Source organism: Heterodontus francisci, unplaced genomic scaffold, assembly GCF_036365525.1.
Source record: "Heterodontus francisci isolate sHetFra1 unplaced genomic scaffold, sHetFra1.hap1 HAP1_SCAFFOLD_598, whole genome shotgun sequence".
NCBI classification, from domain to species: domain Eukaryota; kingdom Metazoa; phylum Chordata; class Chondrichthyes; order Heterodontiformes; family Heterodontidae; genus Heterodontus; species Heterodontus francisci.
In genome coordinates, this window is record NW_027141529.1 from 176,692 (window position 1) to 195,008 (window position 18,317).

Sequence of the window (18,317 nt, forward strand, 5' to 3'; positions counted from 1 at the left end):
ACCTCCCGCCCAGGATATTGGTGCCCCTCCAGTTCAGATGCAACCTGTCCTTCTTGTACAGGTCCCACCTTCCCCAGAATGTATCCCAATGATCCACATATCTGAATCCCTCCCTTCTACACCAGCTCTGTAGCCACGTGTTCAGCTGCACTCGCTCTCTGTTTCTAGCCTCACTAGCACGTGGCACCGGTATCAATCCTGAGATTACTACTCTGCTCGTCCTGCCTTTTAGCTTCCAACCTAACTCCCTATATTCACTTTTCAGGTCCTCATCCCTTTTCCTAGCTATGTCATTGGTACCGATGTATATCACGACCTCTGGCTGCTCCCCCTCCCCCTTAAGAATCCTGTGGACTCGATCTGAGACATCCCTGACCCTGGCACCCGGGAGGCAACATACCATCCGGGAGTCTCGTTCGCGACCACAGAATCTCCTGTCTGTTCCTCTAACCATTGAATCTCCTATCACTATCGCTCTCCTATTCTCCCCCCTTCCTTTCTGAGCCACTGAGCCAGGCTCAGTGCCAGAGACCTGGCCACTGTGGCTTTCCTCTGGTAGGTCGTCCCCCCCAACCGTATCCAAAACGGTATATGTATTATTTCCTGACAGTATATTTTGTCATTTCTGGTATCATTCAAGAAATCTCTTTTACTCCTTCTTCAGTGCTTCGGTATACTATTTATAATATGGAGGCCAGGACTGTTTGCAATACTCCAAGTGTGGTCTAACCAAGGATCTGCTTGTGATTAATTGTGCTTCTTACAGGGGAACAGCTCAGTGGTTTGGTTTGGGAGCTGATAGTGAATTGCAGCAACACCAGTGGCAGCGTAAGAGCTGGAGACACTGTAGCCAGAGGTATGGGAAGCTGAAAGCAGAGTACCAGAGGGATGTAGGAATTCCCAATCTGGCAGCCTCTTCATTCTCAGCAGTGGATTCACCAGCTCCCTGTAATATGCAAAAGGTAAGAGCAACCTGTGGAATTCAGTGTTTATACAAACATTCGAACTAGGAGCAGCAGTAGGCTATTCAGCTCCTTGAGCCTGCTTCAACAGTCTATAAGATCATGGCTGATCTGTTTGTGGACTCAACTCCACTTTTCTGCCTACCCCCGATATCCTTTGACTCCTTGTTTGTCAAGAATCTGTCTACCTTTCCCTTAAAAACATTCATGAACCTGCCTCCACCACTCTCTGAGGAAGAGAGTTCCACAGACTCACAACTCTCTGAGAAAAACAGTTTCTCCTGATCTTTGTCTTAAATGGGAGACCCTTATTTTTTTTAAACTGTGCCCCCTAGTTTTAGTCTCTCCCACAAGGGGAGACATCCTTTCAACATCCACCCGGTCAAGTCCCCTCAGGATCTTACATGTTTCAATAAGATCACCTCTCATCCTTCTAAACTCCAATGAATACAGACCCAACTTTGCCAACCTTTCCTCATAAGATAACCTTCTCATCCCAGGAATCAGTCAAGTAAACCCTTCTCTGAACAGTTCCAATGCAGTTATATCCTTTCTTAAGTAAGGAGACCAAAACAGTACACAATCCTCTAGATGTGGTCTCACCAATGCCCTGTACAAAAACATCTTCACTTTTATATTCCATTCCCCTTGCAATAAACAACAACATTTCATTTGCCTTCTTAATCACTTGCTTTACCTGCATACTCACATTTTGTGTTTCGTGTACTAGAACACCCAGATCCCTCTGAATTTCAGAGTTCTGCAATCTCTCTCTATTTAAATGATATGTTGCTATTCTATTCTTCTGGCCAAAGTGGACAAGTTTACACTTTCCTACATGATATTCCATCTGCCAAATCTTTGCCAACTCACTTAACCTATCTATATCCCTTTGCAGACTCTTTATGTCCTCTTCACAACTTACTCTCCTACCTATCTTTATGTCATCAGCAAATTTAGCAACCATACATTCTGTCCCTTCATCTAAGTCATTGATATAGATTGTAAATAGTTGAGGCCCCAGCACGGATCCCTGTGGCACTCCACTAGTTACTGCTTGCTAACCTGTTTATGCCTACTCTGTTTCTTATTAGCTAGCCAATTCTCTTTCTATACCATATATTACCTCTTATACCATGGGGGTAACCTTTGATGTGGCAGCTTGTCAAATGCCTTCTGGAAATCCAAGTACACCACATCCACAGGTTCCCCTTTATCCACGTTGCTTGTTACTTCCTCAAAGAACTCCAACAATTTCCTTTTCATAAAACCATGTTGACTCTGCCTGACTGCATTGAGATTTTCTAAACGACCTGCTGTAACTGGTTTAATAATAGATTCCAGCATTGTCTCTATGACGGATGTTAAGCTAAGTGGCCCGTACATTCCTGCTTTCTGTCTTCTTCCTTTCTTGAATAGCGGAGTTACATTCGCTATTTTCCAATCTGATGGGACCTTTCCAGAATCTAGGGAATTTTGGAAAATTAAAACCAATGCATCCACTATTTCAGCAGCCACGTCTTGTAAGACCCTAGGATGACGTCCATCAGGATCTGGGACTTGTCAGCTTTTAGTTCTAATAATTTTCTCAGAACCCTTTCCCTGGTGATGGTAATTGTTTTGAGTTTCTCCCTCCCTTTCAAATCTTGAATCTCAATTATTTCTGGGATGTTATTTGTATCCTCTACAGTGAAGACAGATGCAAAAAATCTGTTCAATTCCTCCGCCATTTCCTTATTTTCCATTATTAACTTCGCAGACTCACTCTCTAGAGGACCAACACTCACTTCACCTACTCTTTTCCTTTTTAAATAGTTGTAGAAACTCTTACTATCCATTTTTATATTTCTAGCTAGCTTTCTATTATAATCTAATTTCTGTCTCCTTATTTTTCTTTGTCATCCTTTGCGGTTTTGTATATTCTGTCCAATCTTCTGACCTGCCATGACTCTTTGCTGAATTGTACACTTTTTCTTTCAATTTGTTGCTATCTTTAACTTCCTTAGTTAACTACGGATGGTGCATCCTTCCCTGGAGTCTTTCTTTCTCACTAGAATGTATCTTTGCTGAGTGTTATGAAATATCTCCTTAAATGTCTGCCACTGCATCTCTACTGACCTATCCCTTAACGTAATTTCCCAGTTTACTTTAGCTAGCTCTATCTTCAAACCCTCATAATTGCCCTTATTAAAGTTTAAAACACTCGTCTTGGATCCACTCTTCTCACCCTCAAACTGAATGCGAAATTCAATCATGTTGTTATCACTGCTACCTAGGGGAGTCTTCACTATGAGGTCATTAATTAATCCTGCCTTGTTGCAGATTACCAGATTGAGAGTAGCCTGCTCTCTGATTGGCTCTAGAATGTGCTGCTTTAAGAAACTGTCCCGAAAACACTCCATGAACTCATCCTCCAATCTGATTCGTCCCCTCATAAGCCCCCATTATTTCTTCCTGTATACCCCGTCCTACAGTGTGGTTACTGTGAGGGGGCCTATAAACTACTCCCACAAGTGACTTCCGACCTTTACTATTTCTTATCTCGACCCAAATTGATTCTACATCTTGATTTCTAGAACTAAGGTCACCTCTCTTTAATGTACTAATGTCATCCTTAATTAACAGAGCTGCCCCTCCACCCTTTCCTAGTTTCCTGTCCTTCTGAAATGTCATGTACCCTTGAATATTCAGGTCCCAGCCTTTGTCATCTTGCAGCCATGTCTCTGTAATGGCGATCAGATCATACATATTTATTTCTATTTGAGCTAGCAATTAATTTGTTTTGTTATGAATGCTACGCGCATTCAAATACAAAGCTTTTAGTTCTGTCTATTTACTTTTTATGCAACCTCTAGCCTCTTAATTTTGTACATTCTGCCCATTCCTGCCATGCTCTGATTATTATTTCTCTTATTTCTACCTTGGTCTCTTGCCTTGTCCTAAAAACATAGAAACATAGGGACACAGGAGCGGGAGTAGGCCATTCAGCCCATCGAGACGGCTCCGCCATTCAATACGATCATGGCTGATCATCCACTTCAATGCCTTTTTCCCACACTATCCTCATATCCCCTTATGTCATTTGTATTTAGAAATCTGTCAATCTCTGCTTTAAACATACTCAATGACTGAGCTTCCACAGCCCTCTGGGGTAGAGAATTCCAAAGATTCACAACCCTCTGAGTAAAGAAATTTCTCCTCATCTCAGTCCTAAATGGCTTCCCCTTATTTTGAAATTGTGTCCCCTGGTTCTAGACTCCCCAACCAGGAGAAACATCTTAGCTGCATCTATCCAGCCTATCCCTTTAAGTATTTTGTAGGTTTCAATGAGATCACCTCTCATTCTTTGAAACTCTAGAGGATACAGGCCCAGTTTCCCCAATCTCTCTTCATAAGACAGTCGTGCCATCCTGGGAACAAGTCTGGTGAACCTTCATTGCACTCCCTCTATGGTAATAATATCCTTCCTAAGGTAAGGGGACCAAAACTGCACACAGTACTCCAGGTGTGGTCTAACTAAGGTTCTATACAATTGAAGCAAGACTTCACTACTGGTGTACTCAAATCCTCTTGCGATAAAGGTTAACATACCATTAGCCTTCTTAATTTCTTGCTGCACCTGCATGTTAGGTTTCAGTGACTTATTGACGAGGACACCCAGGTCCCTTTGTACATCTACACTTTCTAATCTCTTACCATTTAAGAAATACTCTGCACATCTATTCCTCCTACCAAAGTGGATAACCACACATTTTTCCACATTATATTCCATCTGCCACGTTTTTGCCCACTCACTAAGTCCGTCCAAATCCCCTTGAAGCCGCTTTGCATCTTCCTCACAACACACATTCCCACCTAGTTTTATGTCATCCACAAACTTGGAAATATTATATTTAATCCCCACATCCAAATCACCGATATATATAGTGAACAGCTGGGACCCAAGCACCGATCCTTGCGGTACCCCACTAGTCACAGCCTGCCAAAGCTAGTCTCTGCTTTCTGCCCGTTAACCAATCCTTAATCCATGCCAGTATATTACCTCCTATCCCATATGCTTTAATTTTGCTAACCAACCTCCTGTGGGGACTTTATCAAAAGCCTTCTGAAAATCCAAGTATACCACATCCACCAACTCCCCTTTATCAATTCTCTTAGTAACATCCTCAAAAAAACTCCAACAGGTTCATCAAACATGATTTCCCATTCATAAATCCATGTTGACTATGCCCAATCAGATCATTATTATCCAAGTGTCCATTTATCACATCTTTTAATTTATCATATTTCTCTTACTCCCTTGCCTCCACTATTTAGTTTAAAGCCCTCTCTTCTGCCTTAGTTATACGACTCACCAGAACACTGGACCCAGCACGGTTTAGGTGAAGACCATCCCAATGGTGCAGCTCTCACTTTCCCCAGTATTGGTGCCAGTACCCCATGAATTGAAACCCATTACTGCCACACTAATCTTTGAGTAGTAGTGTGTAGTCAGGTGGGTGGTACCTCACATTATTAATTATTGATGTTCTGTCTATACTGGTATCTGAAAATCAATTGCCTTTTTTCAGCTTAGCCACTCGTGCTCCCAGTCTCGCGCTCCCAGTCTGTGAGTAGGTGATTCAAATCACCTGGAATAATAATTTTGTGATTCTTTATATTCTCTTCCGTTTCCCTCCGACAATAAGATAAATGGGTTGAGGGATATGGAAGATGGGAATATGAGTGGGTCCCAAGATGTGGGTGGAGTCAGAAGGTGCTGGAGAGGGACCAGGGTGAAGGAGGGTAGTGGGTGGGATATGGAGGATGTATCAGGGGGTGGGTGGGGCCTGAGGGTGCGGCCAGGGGGACCAGGGTGGAGGGAGGTGGTGGGTGGGATGTGGGAATGGAGCAGGGGCTGGGTGGGGTCTGAAGGCCTGGGAGCAGAACTCTGGGCTGGATGGAGTCCACAGGTATGGGAGGGGGGAATTGGTGGGCTGGTGGGGGGAGGGGGGTCTGAGGGTGCCAGGAGGGTGGATTTGGGGTGGGTACGGCCTGTGTTTGTGGTTAGGGGGGTTTGGTGGAGTGGGTGGGATGCAGGGGGGTATTGGGTGGTATGGCTGGGGTTCGAGGGCGCGTGAGTGGCGAATCGGGGAGGGGGTGTGGTGGGTGGAGTTCGAGGGTACTGGGGGTGGGTGGAGTATGAGGGCATGGGAGGGGGGTTTGGAGTGGTGAGTGGGATCTGATGGTGCAGGAGGAGGGCAGGTGGATGTGGTCTGAGGATGCGGACTGGAGAAATTGATGGGGGGGTGGAGGTGGATGGGGTTAGAGGGTGCAGGAAGGGGGATCGGGAGGTGAATGGAGTCCAGAGATGTGTGAGGGGTGATTGGGAGGGTGGTTGGGGTCTGTGATTGTGGGTGGGGATATCGGGGGTTCCATGGGGCTGGGGCTCACTTTTGATACTATGTTCTCTATATTCTCAGGTCATTGATCCTTTTGTGCGGAGCCGTGCATTCCGAAGTCCTGATGCCGTGGATCAACCTCAAACTCCTCATCCAGTTCACCCTCCTCAAACTTCGCTTGGGTCAGTTCGAAGCTCCCGATCCAGATATGTGGGAATTACCCCCAGGAAGAGGGAGTCCGTCGCCCGAATGAGTCTTCGGGCAGCATCGGCCCTGATAACAGTGAGAATATCAGGGTGGGACAGTGGGGGTAGCGGCATATGGAGTCACAGTATGGCGTAGGGAGGGGAATCTCGGGAAGGAAAGAGGGGAAGCAAATTGGAGGGCAGCGGGGGAGCATGTGAACAGTGGAGAGAGTGGTGTATTTTGCTGTCTGTCACGACAACATCTTATAGTTCGGTAATAAATATTTTTATAATTAATGTAATAAAGCATCCTAAAGCACAGTAGCATTATAAAACAAAATATGGCACTCAGCCACATGAGGAGATAGTAGGTCAGATGACCAATAGCTTGGTCAAAGAGGTAGGTTTTAACGAATGTCTTAAAAGAGAAAAGAGAACTAGAGAGGTGGAGAGGTTTAGGGAGGGAATTCCAGAGCTTAGGGCCCAGGCAGCTGAAGGCACGGCCACCAATGGTGGAGGGATTTTTATTAGGGATGTTGAAGAGGCCAGAATTAGATGAATGCAAATATCTCAGAGGATTATGGGGCTGGAGGAGATTACAGAGATTGGGAGGGGTGAGACCATGGAGGGATTTGAAAACAAGGGTGAGAATTTTAAAATCAAGGCCTTGCTTGACTGGGAGCCACTGTGGGTCAGTGAGCACAGGGGTGACAGGGGAACGGGACTTGGTGTGCGTTAGGACAAGGACAGCTGGGCTTTGGATGATGGGAGGGCTAGAATGTGGGAGACTAGCCAGGAGTATGTTGGAATAGTCAAGTCTAGAGGTAACAAAAGCACGAACGAGGGTTTCAACAGCAGACGAGCTGAGACAGGGGCAAAGTCAGACAATGTTACGGAGGTGGAAATAAACGGTCTCAGTGATGGTGCAATATGTGGCCGGCAGTTCATTGTCGGGTCAAATATGACACCAAGGTTGCGAATAGTGTGCTTCAGCCTCACAGTTGTCAGGGAGAGGGATGGAGTCAGTAGCTAGGGAATGGAGTTTGGAGTGGGGACTGAAAACAGTCTTCCCAATATATAATTGGAGGAAATTTCTGCTCATCCAGTACTGAATAGGATCATAGAATAGTTACAGCACTGAAGGAGGCCATTTGGCCCATCATGTCTCTGCCAGCTCTCTGTAAGAGCTACTCAACTAGTCCCAGTGCCTTGCCTTTTCCCCCAGGCCTGCAATTTTTTTTCTCTTTCAATAATCTCTCTGGATTAATACCTGAGCCACGTGCAAATTGGAGTAGGGCAAAAAAGATTAGAGAAATTAATGTGTGGCTCAAAGACTGGTGTGGTAGAAGTGGGTTCCGGTTCATGGGGCACTGGCACCAGTACTGGGGAAAGTGGGGGCTGCACCGGTCAATACCTGGGACCAGTGTTCTAGTGAGCCACATAACGAGGGAACTAGAGAAGGTTTTAGACTGAATAGTGGGGGTAAGGATCAAATTTGGGAAGATATGGTAAATCAAGGAGACAAGGCAAGAGAGAAAGGTATAAATATGGGAAAAGATAAACAGACCGTGACAGGAAGGGATAGTGATTACAAATCTAAGAATAAATCAGCAGACAAGCCTAGAGGTTACAAAAATAATGAAAGGACAAAACTAAAGGTTCTGTATCTGAATGCACATAGCATTCAAAACAAAACAGATGAACTGAAAGTGCAAATAGAAATAAATAAGTACAATCTGATAGCCATTACAGAGACATGGCTGCAGGATGACATAGATTATTGAAAGATACATGACATTTAGGAAGGACAGGAAGCTAGGAAAAGGTGGAGGGGTGGCTCTGTTAATTAATGATGATATTAGCACAATAGACAGGGATGACCTAAGTTCAGAAAACCAGGATGTCGAAGTGGTTTGGGTTGAGATGAGAAATGATAAAGGCAGGAAGTTAATTGTCGGAGTGGTGTACAGGCCCTCTAACAGTAACCAGACGGTAGGATGAGGTATCAAGGAAGAAATAATGGGAGCTTGTCAGAAAGGTACGGTGATAATCATGGGGTATTTTAAGCTACATATAGACTGGAAAAAATCAGATGGGCAGAGGTAGCCTAAATGAGGAGTACATAGAATGTTTTTGGGATAATTTCTTTGAACAGCACATTCTGGAGCCAGAGAGCAGGCTATACTAGATCTGGTATTGTGCAATGAGATGGGATTAATTAATGACCTCACAGTGAAGGCTCCCCTAGGCAGCAATAATCATACTGTCATTGAATTTTACATTCAGTTTGAGGGAGAGAAGTGGGTCTCAGACTGGTATTTTAAACTTTAATAAAGGCAGAACTAGCTAAAGTGAACTGGCAAAGTAAGTTAAGGAATAGGTCAATAGAGATGCAGTGGCAGACATGTAAGGGAATATTTCAGAATACACAGAATAGATACATTCCAAGGGAGGACCCACCATCTGTGGCTAACTCAATGAGTTAAAGATAGTATCAAACTTAAAGAAAAAGCATATAATTGCGCAAAGATGGGAGGCAGGTCAGAAGATTGGACAGAATATAAAAAGCAGTAAAGAATGACTAAAAGATTCATAAGGAGGGAAATATTAGAGTACAAGAGAAAGCTGGCTAGAAATATAAAAAGAGATAGGAAGTGTTTCTATAGATACTTAAAAAAAGAAAAGTTAACAAAGTGAGCATTGGTCCTACGGAAAGTGAGTCTGGGGAATTAATAAGGGAAAATAAGGAGATGGTAGATGAATTGAACAGGTATTTTTCATTGGTCTTCACTATTGAGGATACAAGTAACATCCCAGAATTAACTGTAAATCAGGAAATGGAAGGGAGGGAGGAACTCAAGAAAAACGAAGTGACTAGTGAGATAGTCGATGTGTTGGTTTTAATTTTCCAAAATTTCCTAGATTTGGGGAAGGTTCCATTAGATTGGAAAATAGTGAATGTAACTTCTTTATTCTAAAAGGGAGGGAGACAGAAAGCAGGAAACTACAGGGCAGTTAGCTTAACATCTGTCATAGGGAAAATGTTAGAAACTATTATTAAAGATGTTATGGCAGGGCACTGAGAAAAATTCACAGTAATCAGGCAGAGTCAATTTGGTTTTGTGAAATGGAAATCATGTTTAACCAATTTATTGGAGTTCTTCGAGGGAGTTTCATATGCTGTGGATAAAGGGAAACCAGTGGATGTACTGTACTTAGATTTCCAGAAGGCATTTGATGAGGTGCCACATAAAAGGTTATTGCAGAAAATAAAAGCTCATGGTGTAGGGGGTAACATATTGGTATGGATAGAAGATTGGTGAGCTAACAGGAAACAGAGAGTAGGCATAAATGGGTAATTTTCTGGTTGGCAAGATGTAACAAGTGGTGCGCCACAGGGATCAGTGCTGGGACCACAACGTTTTACAACTTATATAAATGACTTGGATAAAGGCACTGAAGGTATGGTTACTAATGGTTAAACATGATGACACAAAGATAGGTAGGAAAGTAAGTTGTGAAGAGGACATAAGGAGGCTACAAAGGGATATAGATAAGTTTACTGAGTGGGCAAAGATCTGGCAAATGGAATATAATGTCAGAAAATATGAAGTTGTCCATTTTGGCAGGAAGACTTTAAATGGCGAGATTGCAGAGCTCTGAGATGCAGAGGGATCTGGGTGTCCTAGTGCATGAATCGCAAAAGGTTAGTATGCAGGTACAGCAAGTAATTAGGGAAGCTAATAGAATGTTATCGTTTATTGTGAGGAAAATTGAATACAAAGGTTGGGAGCTTATGCTTCAGCTATACAGGGCAATTGGTGAGACCACATCTGGATTACTGTGTACAGTATTGGTCTCCTTATTTAAGGAAGGATGTAAATGCATTGGAAGCTGTTCAGAGAAGGTTTACCAGACTGATACCTGGAATGGGTGTGTTGTGTTATGAGGACAGGTTGAAGAGGCTAGGCTTGTATCCGCTGCAGTTTAGAAGAGTAAGAGGCGACTTGATTGAAACATATAAGATCTTGAGGGGTCTTGACAGGGTGGATGTGGAAAGGATGTTTCCCCTTGTGGGAGAATCTCGCACTAGGGGGTCACTGTTTCAAAATAAGGGGTCGCCCATTTAAGACAGAGATGAGGAGAAATTTTTTCTCTCAGAGGGTCGTAAGTCTTTGGAATTCTCTTCCTCAAAAGGCAGTGGAAGCAGAGTCTTTGAATATTTTTAAGGCAGAGGTAGATAGATTCTTGATAAGCAAGCGAGTGAAAAGTTATTGGGGGTAGGCGGAATGTGGAGTTGAGGTTACAATCAGATCAGCCATGATCTTGTTGAATGGTGGAGCAGGCTCGAGAGGCTGAGAGGCCTACTCCTGCTCCTAATTCATATAAATATCCAATTCCCTTTTGAAAGCTGCGATTGAATCTGCCTCCACCACACTCTCAGACAGTGCATTCCAGATCCTAAACACTCACTGAACCTGCCTCCACCACACTCTCAGACAGTGCGTTCCAGATCCTAAACATTCACTGAACCTGCCTCCACCACACTCTCAGACAGTGCATTCCAGATCCTAAACACTCACTGAACCTGCCTCCACCACACTCTCAGGCAGTGCATTCCAGATCCTAAACACTCACTGAACCTGCCTCCACCACACTCTCAGACAGTGCATTCCAGATCCTAAACACTCACTGAACCTGCCTCCACCACACTCTCAGACAGTGCGTTCCAGATCCTAAACACTCACTGAACCTGCCTCCACCACACTCTCAGGCAGTGCATTCCAGATCCTAAACACTCACTGAAGCTGCCTCCATCATACTCAGACAGTGCATTCCAGATCCTAAACACTCACTGAACCTGCCTCCACCACACTCTCAGACAATGCATTCCAGATCCTAAACACTCACTGAACCTGCCTCCATCACACTCTCAGACAGTGCATTCCAGATCCTAAACACTCACTGAACCTGCCTCCACCACACTCTCAGACAGTGCATTCCAGATCCTGAACACTCACTGAACCTGACTCCACCACACTCTCAGACAGTGCATTCCAGATCCTAAACACTCACTGAACCTGCCTCCACCACACTCTCAGACAGTGCATTCCAGATCCTAAACACTCACTGAACCTGCCTCCACCACACTCTCAGACAGTGCATTCCAGATCCTAAACACTCACTGAACCTGCCTCTATCACACTCAGACAGTGCATTCCAGATCCTAAACACTCACTGAACCTGCCTCCACCACACACTCAGACAGTGCATTCCAGATCCTAAACACTCACTGAACCTGCCTCCACCACACTCTCAGACAGTGCATTCCAGATCCGAAACACTCACTGAACCTGCCTCCATCACACTCAGACAGTGCATTCCAGATCCTAAACACTCACTGAACCTGCCTCCACCACACTCTCAGACAGTGCATTCCAGATCCTAAACACTCACCGAACCTGCCTCCACCACACTCTCCGACAGTGCATTCCAGATCCTAAACACTCTCTGAACCTGCCTCCACCACACTCTCAGACAGTGCATTCCAGATCCTAAACACTCACTGAACCTGCCTCCACCACACTCTCCGACAGTGCATTCCAGATCCTAAACACTCACTGAACCTGCCTCCACCACACACTCAGACAGTGCATTCCAGATCCTAAACACTCACTGAACCTGCCTCCACCACACTCTCAGACAGTGCATTCCAGATCCGAAACACTCACTGAACCTGCCTCCACCACACACTCAGACAGTGCATTCCAGATCCTAAACACTCACTGAACCTGCCTCCACCACACTCTCAGACAGTGCATTCCAGATCCTAAACACTCACTGAACCTGCCTCCACCACACACTCAGACAGTGCATTCCAGATCCTAAACACTCACTGAACCTGCCTCCACCACACTCTCAGACAGTGCATTCCAGATCCGAAACACTCACTGAACCTGCCTCCACCACACACTCAGACAGTGCATTCCAGATCCTAAACACACACTGAACCTGCCTCCACCACACTCTCAGACAGTGCATTCCAGATCCTAAACACTCACTGAACCTGCCTCCACCACACTCTCAGACAGTGCATTCCAGATCCTAAACACTCACTGAACCTGCCTCCACCACACTCTCAGACATTGCATTCCAGATCCTAAACACTCACTGAACCTACCTCCACCACAGGATATCTCGCTGCATAATAATGTTTTTCCTTATGTTGCCTCTGGTTCTTTTGCCAATCAACTTGAATCAGAGTGCTCTGGTTCTCGATCCTTCCACCAATGGGAAAGCTTTCTCTCTATCTACTCTGTCTAGAGTCATCATGATTTTGAACCCTGGATAAAATCTTCTCTCAACCTTCTCTTCCCAAGACGAAGAGCCCCAGCTTCTCCAATCTATCCACTTAACTGAAGTCTCTCATTACAGGAAGTATGCTCATAAATCTTTTCTGCAACCGCTCCAATGCCTTCACATCCTTCCTAAAGTGGGAAGCCCATAATTGGACACAGTACTTCAGTTGAGGCTGAACCAGTGCATTATAAAGGTTCACCATAATGTCTTGCTTTTGTACTCTCTGCCTCTGTTTTTCAACCCAGGCTCCCAAACGCCTTATTAAACACTTTCACAATCTGCCCTGCCACCTTCAATGATTTGTGCACATAGGTTTAGAATTGTAAACTTTAATTTTTATTACCTTTCCTTATTCTACCTACCAAAATATATCATTTCACACTTCTCTGCATTAAATTTCATCTGCCACATGGCTGCCCATTCCACCAGCCTCTCTATGTCCACTTGAAGTCTATCACTATCCTCCCTACAGTTCACAATTGGGGGAGGCAGTGGCGTAGTGGTATTGTCCATGGACTGGTAAACCAGATACCCAGGGTATTGCTCTGGGGACATGGTTTCGAATCCCACCACAGCAGAAGGTGGAATTTGAATTCAATTGATAAAAATTCCGGAATTAAAAAGCTAGTCTAATGATGGTCATGAAACCATTGTCGATTGTGGTGGAAATCTGCTGTCCTTACCTGGTCTGGCCTACATCCTACATGTGACTCCAGACCCACAGCAATGTGGTTGTCTCTTACATTCCCTCTGAATTGGCCTAGCAAGCCACTCAGTTGTATCTAACCGTTACAAAGTCAGTAAAAAGGAATGAAACCGAACAGACCACCCAGCATCGACCTAGGCACCGGAAATGACAATGACAAACCCAGCCCTGTCAACCCTGCAAAGTCCTCCTTACTAACATCTGGGGTCTTGTGCCAAAGTTGGGAGAGCTGTCCCACAGACTAGTCAAGCAACAGCTTGACATGGTCATACTCACAGAATCATACCTTACAGACAATGTCCCAGACACTGCAATCACTATCCCTAGGTATGTCCTGTCCCACTGGCAGGACAGATCCAGCAGAGGTGGTGGCACAGTGGTATACAGTCGGGAGGGAGTTGCCCTTCGAGTCCTCAACATCGACTCTGGACCGCATGAAGTCTCATGGCATCAGGTCAAACATGGACAAGGAAACCTCCTGCTGATTATCACCTACCGCCCTCCCTCAGCTGATGAGTCAGTACTCCTCCATGTTGGACACCACTTGGAGGAAGCACTGAGGGTGGCAAGGGCACAAAATGTACACTGGGTGGGGAACTTCACCAAGAGTGGCTCGGTAGCACCACTACTGACCGAGCTGGTTGAGTACTAAAGGACATAGCTGCTAGTCTGGGTCTGCGGCAAGTGGTGAGGGAACCAACAAGAGGGAAAAACATACTTGACCTCTTCCTCACCAATCTGCCTGTCGCAGATGCATCTGTCCATGACAGTATTGTTAGGAGTGACCACCGCACAGTCCTTGTGGAGACGAAATCCCGCCTTCACATTGAGGATACCCTCCATCGTGTTGTGTGGCACTATCACCGTGCTAAATGGGATAGATTTTGAACAGATCTAGCAATGCAAAACTGGGCATCTATGAGGCGCTGTGGGCCATCAGCAGCAGCAGAATTGTACTCAACCACAATCTGTAACCTCATGGCCCGGCATATCCCCCACTCTACCATTACCATCAAGCCAGGAGACCAAACCTGGTTCAATGAAGAGTGCAGGAGGGCATGCCAGGAGCAGCACCAGACATACCTCAAAATGAGGTGTCAACCTGGTGAAGCTACAACCGAGGACTACTTGGATGCCAAACAGCATAAGCAGCATGTGATAGACAGAGCTAAGCGATCCCATAACCAACGGATCAGATCTAAGCTCTGCCGTCCTGCCACATCCAGCTGTAAATAATGGCGGACAATTAAACAACTAACTAGAGGAGGAGGCTCCACAAATATCCCCATCCTCAATGATGGGGCAGCCCATCACACCAGTGTGAAAGATAAGGCTGAAGCATTTGCATCAATCCTCAGCCAGAAGTGCCGAGTTGATGATCCATCTCGGCCTCCTCCTGAAGTCCCCAGCATCACAGATGCCAGACTTCAGCCAATTCGATTCACTCTGCGTGATATCAAGAAATGGCTGAAGGCACTGGATACTGCAAAGGCTATGGGCCCTGACAATATTCCGGCAATAGTACTGAAGACCAGTGCTCCAGAACTTGCCGCGCTCCTAGCCAAGCTGTTCCAGTACAGCTACGACACTGGCATCTACCCTGCAATGTGGAAAATTGCCCAGGTATATCCTGTGCACAAAAAGCAGGACAAGTCCAACCTGGCCAATTATCGCCCCATCAGTCTACTCTCAATCATCAGTAAAGTGATGGAAGGTGTCATCAACAGTGCCATCAAGCAGCACTTGCTTAGCAATAACCTGCTCAGTGACGCTCAGTTTGGGTCCTGCCAGGGCCACTCAGCTCCTGACCTCATTACAACCTTGGTTCAAACATGGACAAAAGCGCTGAACTCAAGAGGTGAGGTGAGAGTGACTGCCCTTGACATCAAGGTAGCAATTGAACAAGTATGGCATCAAGGAGCCCTAGCAAAACTGAGGTCAGTGGGAATCAAGGGGAAAACCCTCCACTGGCTGGAGTCATACCTAGTGCAAAGGAAGATGGTTGTGGTTGTTTGAGGTCAATCTTCTGACCTCCAGGATATCACTGCAGGAGTTCCTCAGGGTAGTGTCCTAGACCCAACCATCTTCAGCTGCTTCATCAATGACCTTCCTTCAATCATTAGGACAGAAGTGGGGAGGTTCGCTGATGATTGCACAAAGTTCAGCAACATTCATGACTCCTCAGATACTGAAGCAGTCCGTGTAGAAATGCAGCAAGACCTGGACAATATCCAGGCTTGGGCTGATAAATGGCAAGTAACATTTGCACCACACAAGTGCCAGGCAATGACCATCTCCAACAAGAGAATCTAACCATCTCCCCTTGACATTCAATGGCATTACCATTGCTGAATCCCCCACTATCAATATCCTAGGGGCTACCATTGGCCAGAAACTGAACTGAAAGGCGGCACAGTGGCGGAGTGGTAAGCACCGCAGCCTCACAGCTCCAGGGACATGGGTTCAATTCTGGGTACTGCCTGTGCGGAGTTTGCAAGTTCTCCCTGTGACCGCGTGGGTTTTCGCCGGGTGCTCCGGTTTCCTCCCACCGCCAAAGACTTGCAGGTGATAGGTAAATTGGCCATTGTAAATTGCCCCTAGTGTAGGTAGGTGGTAGGGAATATGGGATTACTGTAGGGTTAGTATAAATGGGTGGATCTTGGTCGGCACAGACTCGGTGGGCCGAAGGGTCTGTTTCAGTGCTGTATCTATAAATAAAAATAATAATATAAATACCGTGGCTACAAGAGCAGGTTAGAGGCTAGGAATCCTGCGGCGAGTAACTCACCTCCTGCCTCCCCAAAGCCTGTCCACCATCTACAAGGCACAAGTCAGGAGTGTGATGGAATACTCTCCACTTGCCTGGATGGTTCAGCTCCAACAACACTCAAGAAACTCGACACGGCAGCCCGCTTGATTGGCATCCCATCTACAAACATTCACTCCCTCCAGCACCGATGCACAGTAGCAGCAGTGTGTACCATCTACAAGATGCACTGCAGCAATGCACCAAGACTCCTTAGTCAGCACCTTCCAAACCCACGACCTCTCCACCGAGAAGGACAAGGGCAGCAAATGCATGGGAACACCACCACCTGCAAGTTCCCCTCCAAGCCACACACCATCCTGACTTGGAACTATATCGCCGTTCCTTCACTGTCGCTGGGTTAAAATCCTGGAACTCCCTTCCTAACAGCACTGTGGGTGTACAACCTCAAATGGACTGCAGCGGTTTAAAAAGGCAGCTCACCACCACCTTCTCAAGGGCAATAAGGGATGGGCAATAAATGCTGGCCTGGCCAGCGATGCCCACATCCCATGAATGAATAAAAAAATCCAAGTTTGTGTCACCTGCAAATTTTGAAATTGTTTCCTGTACACTCAAGTCTAGGTCATTAATGACAGGTTAGGATTGGGTAGACAAAGAAAAGCTGTTCCCATTAGCTGATTGTACGAGGACTGAGGGGCACAGATTTAAGGTATTGAGCAAGAGATGCAGGGTGGATGTGAGGAAGAACTTTTTTACACACAGCGAGTGGTAATGACATAAATCAAAAAAAGCCGTGGTCCGAGTACCAACCCTTGGGAAACCCCACTAGATACATATACCTTCCTTCAGTCCGAAAAAACAATCTTTCATAGAGTCACAGAAGGAGGCCATTTGACCTATCAGTCCATGGTGGCTACTGCAGAGCACTGGGCGGCACAGTGGCGCAGTGGTTAGTACTGCAGCCTCACAGCTCCAGGGACCCGGGTTCGATTCTGGGTACTGCCTGTGTGGAGTTTGCAAGTTCTCCCTGTGTCTGCGTGGGTTTTCTCCGGGTGCTCCGGTTTCCTCCCACAAGCCAAAAGACTTGCAGGTTGATAGGTAAATTGGCCATTATAAATTGTCACTAGTATAGGTAGGTGGTAGGGAAATATAGGGACAGGTGGCGATGTTTGGTAGGAATATGGGATTAGGGTTGGGGCCGACCATGACTCATGGCCCTCCTGCCTTGGGCGCTATGGCGTTGGAAGGATGAATGAGAACGGGCAGAGACTGCTTGAGTTGTGTACCTATCATAACCTCTGCATCACCAACTCGTTCTTTCACACTAAACCCTGTCACCAGGTTTCATGGAGGCACCCAAGATCACGTCGTTGGCACCAGCTAGACCTCATTGTCACAAGGCGAGCCGCCTTAAACAGTGTTCAAATCACACGCAGCTTCCACAGTGCGGACTGCGACACCGACCACTCCCTGGTGTGCAGCAAGGTTAGACTCAGACCAAAGAAGTTGCATCATTCCAAGCAGAAGGGCCACCCGCGCATCAACACGAGCAGAATTTCTCACCCACAGCTGTTACAAAAATTTCTAAATTCACTTGTAACAGCCCTTCAAAACACTCCCACAGGGGATGCTGAGACCAAGTGGGCCCACATCAGAGACGCCATCTATGAGTCAGCTTTGACCACCTACGGCAAAAGTGCGAAGAGAAATGCAGACTGGTTTCAATCTCATAATGAAGAGCTGGAACCTGTCATAGCCGCTAAGCGCATTGCACTTTTGAACTACAAGAAAGCCCCCAGCGATTTAACATCCGCAGCACTTAAAGCAGCCAGAAGTACTGCACAAAGAACAGCTAGGCGTTGCGCAAACGACTACTGGCAACACCTATGCAGTCATATTCAGCTGGCCTCAGACACCGGAAACATCAGAGGAATGTATGATGGCATGAAGAGA

General features: G+C 45.9%; 1 protein-coding gene across 7 annotated transcripts in view; it reads left to right on the top strand.

Annotated features, from left to right (window-relative positions):
• The window catches only part of LOC137363985 (inactive rhomboid protein 2-like), a 194,757-nt gene that overhangs the window by 90,713 nt on the left and 85,727 nt on the right, over window positions 1–18,317 (top strand). For all 7 annotated transcript variants that reach the window (XM_068027474.1, XM_068027480.1, XM_068027475.1 and 4 more), the window contains 2 exons: window positions 767–962; window positions 6,425–6,625. In XM_068027474.1, coding sequence (XP_067883575.1) covers window positions 767–962; window positions 6,425–6,625 — 397 coding nt within the window. The remainder of the gene's footprint in view (window positions 1–766; window positions 963–6,424; window positions 6,626–18,317) is intronic.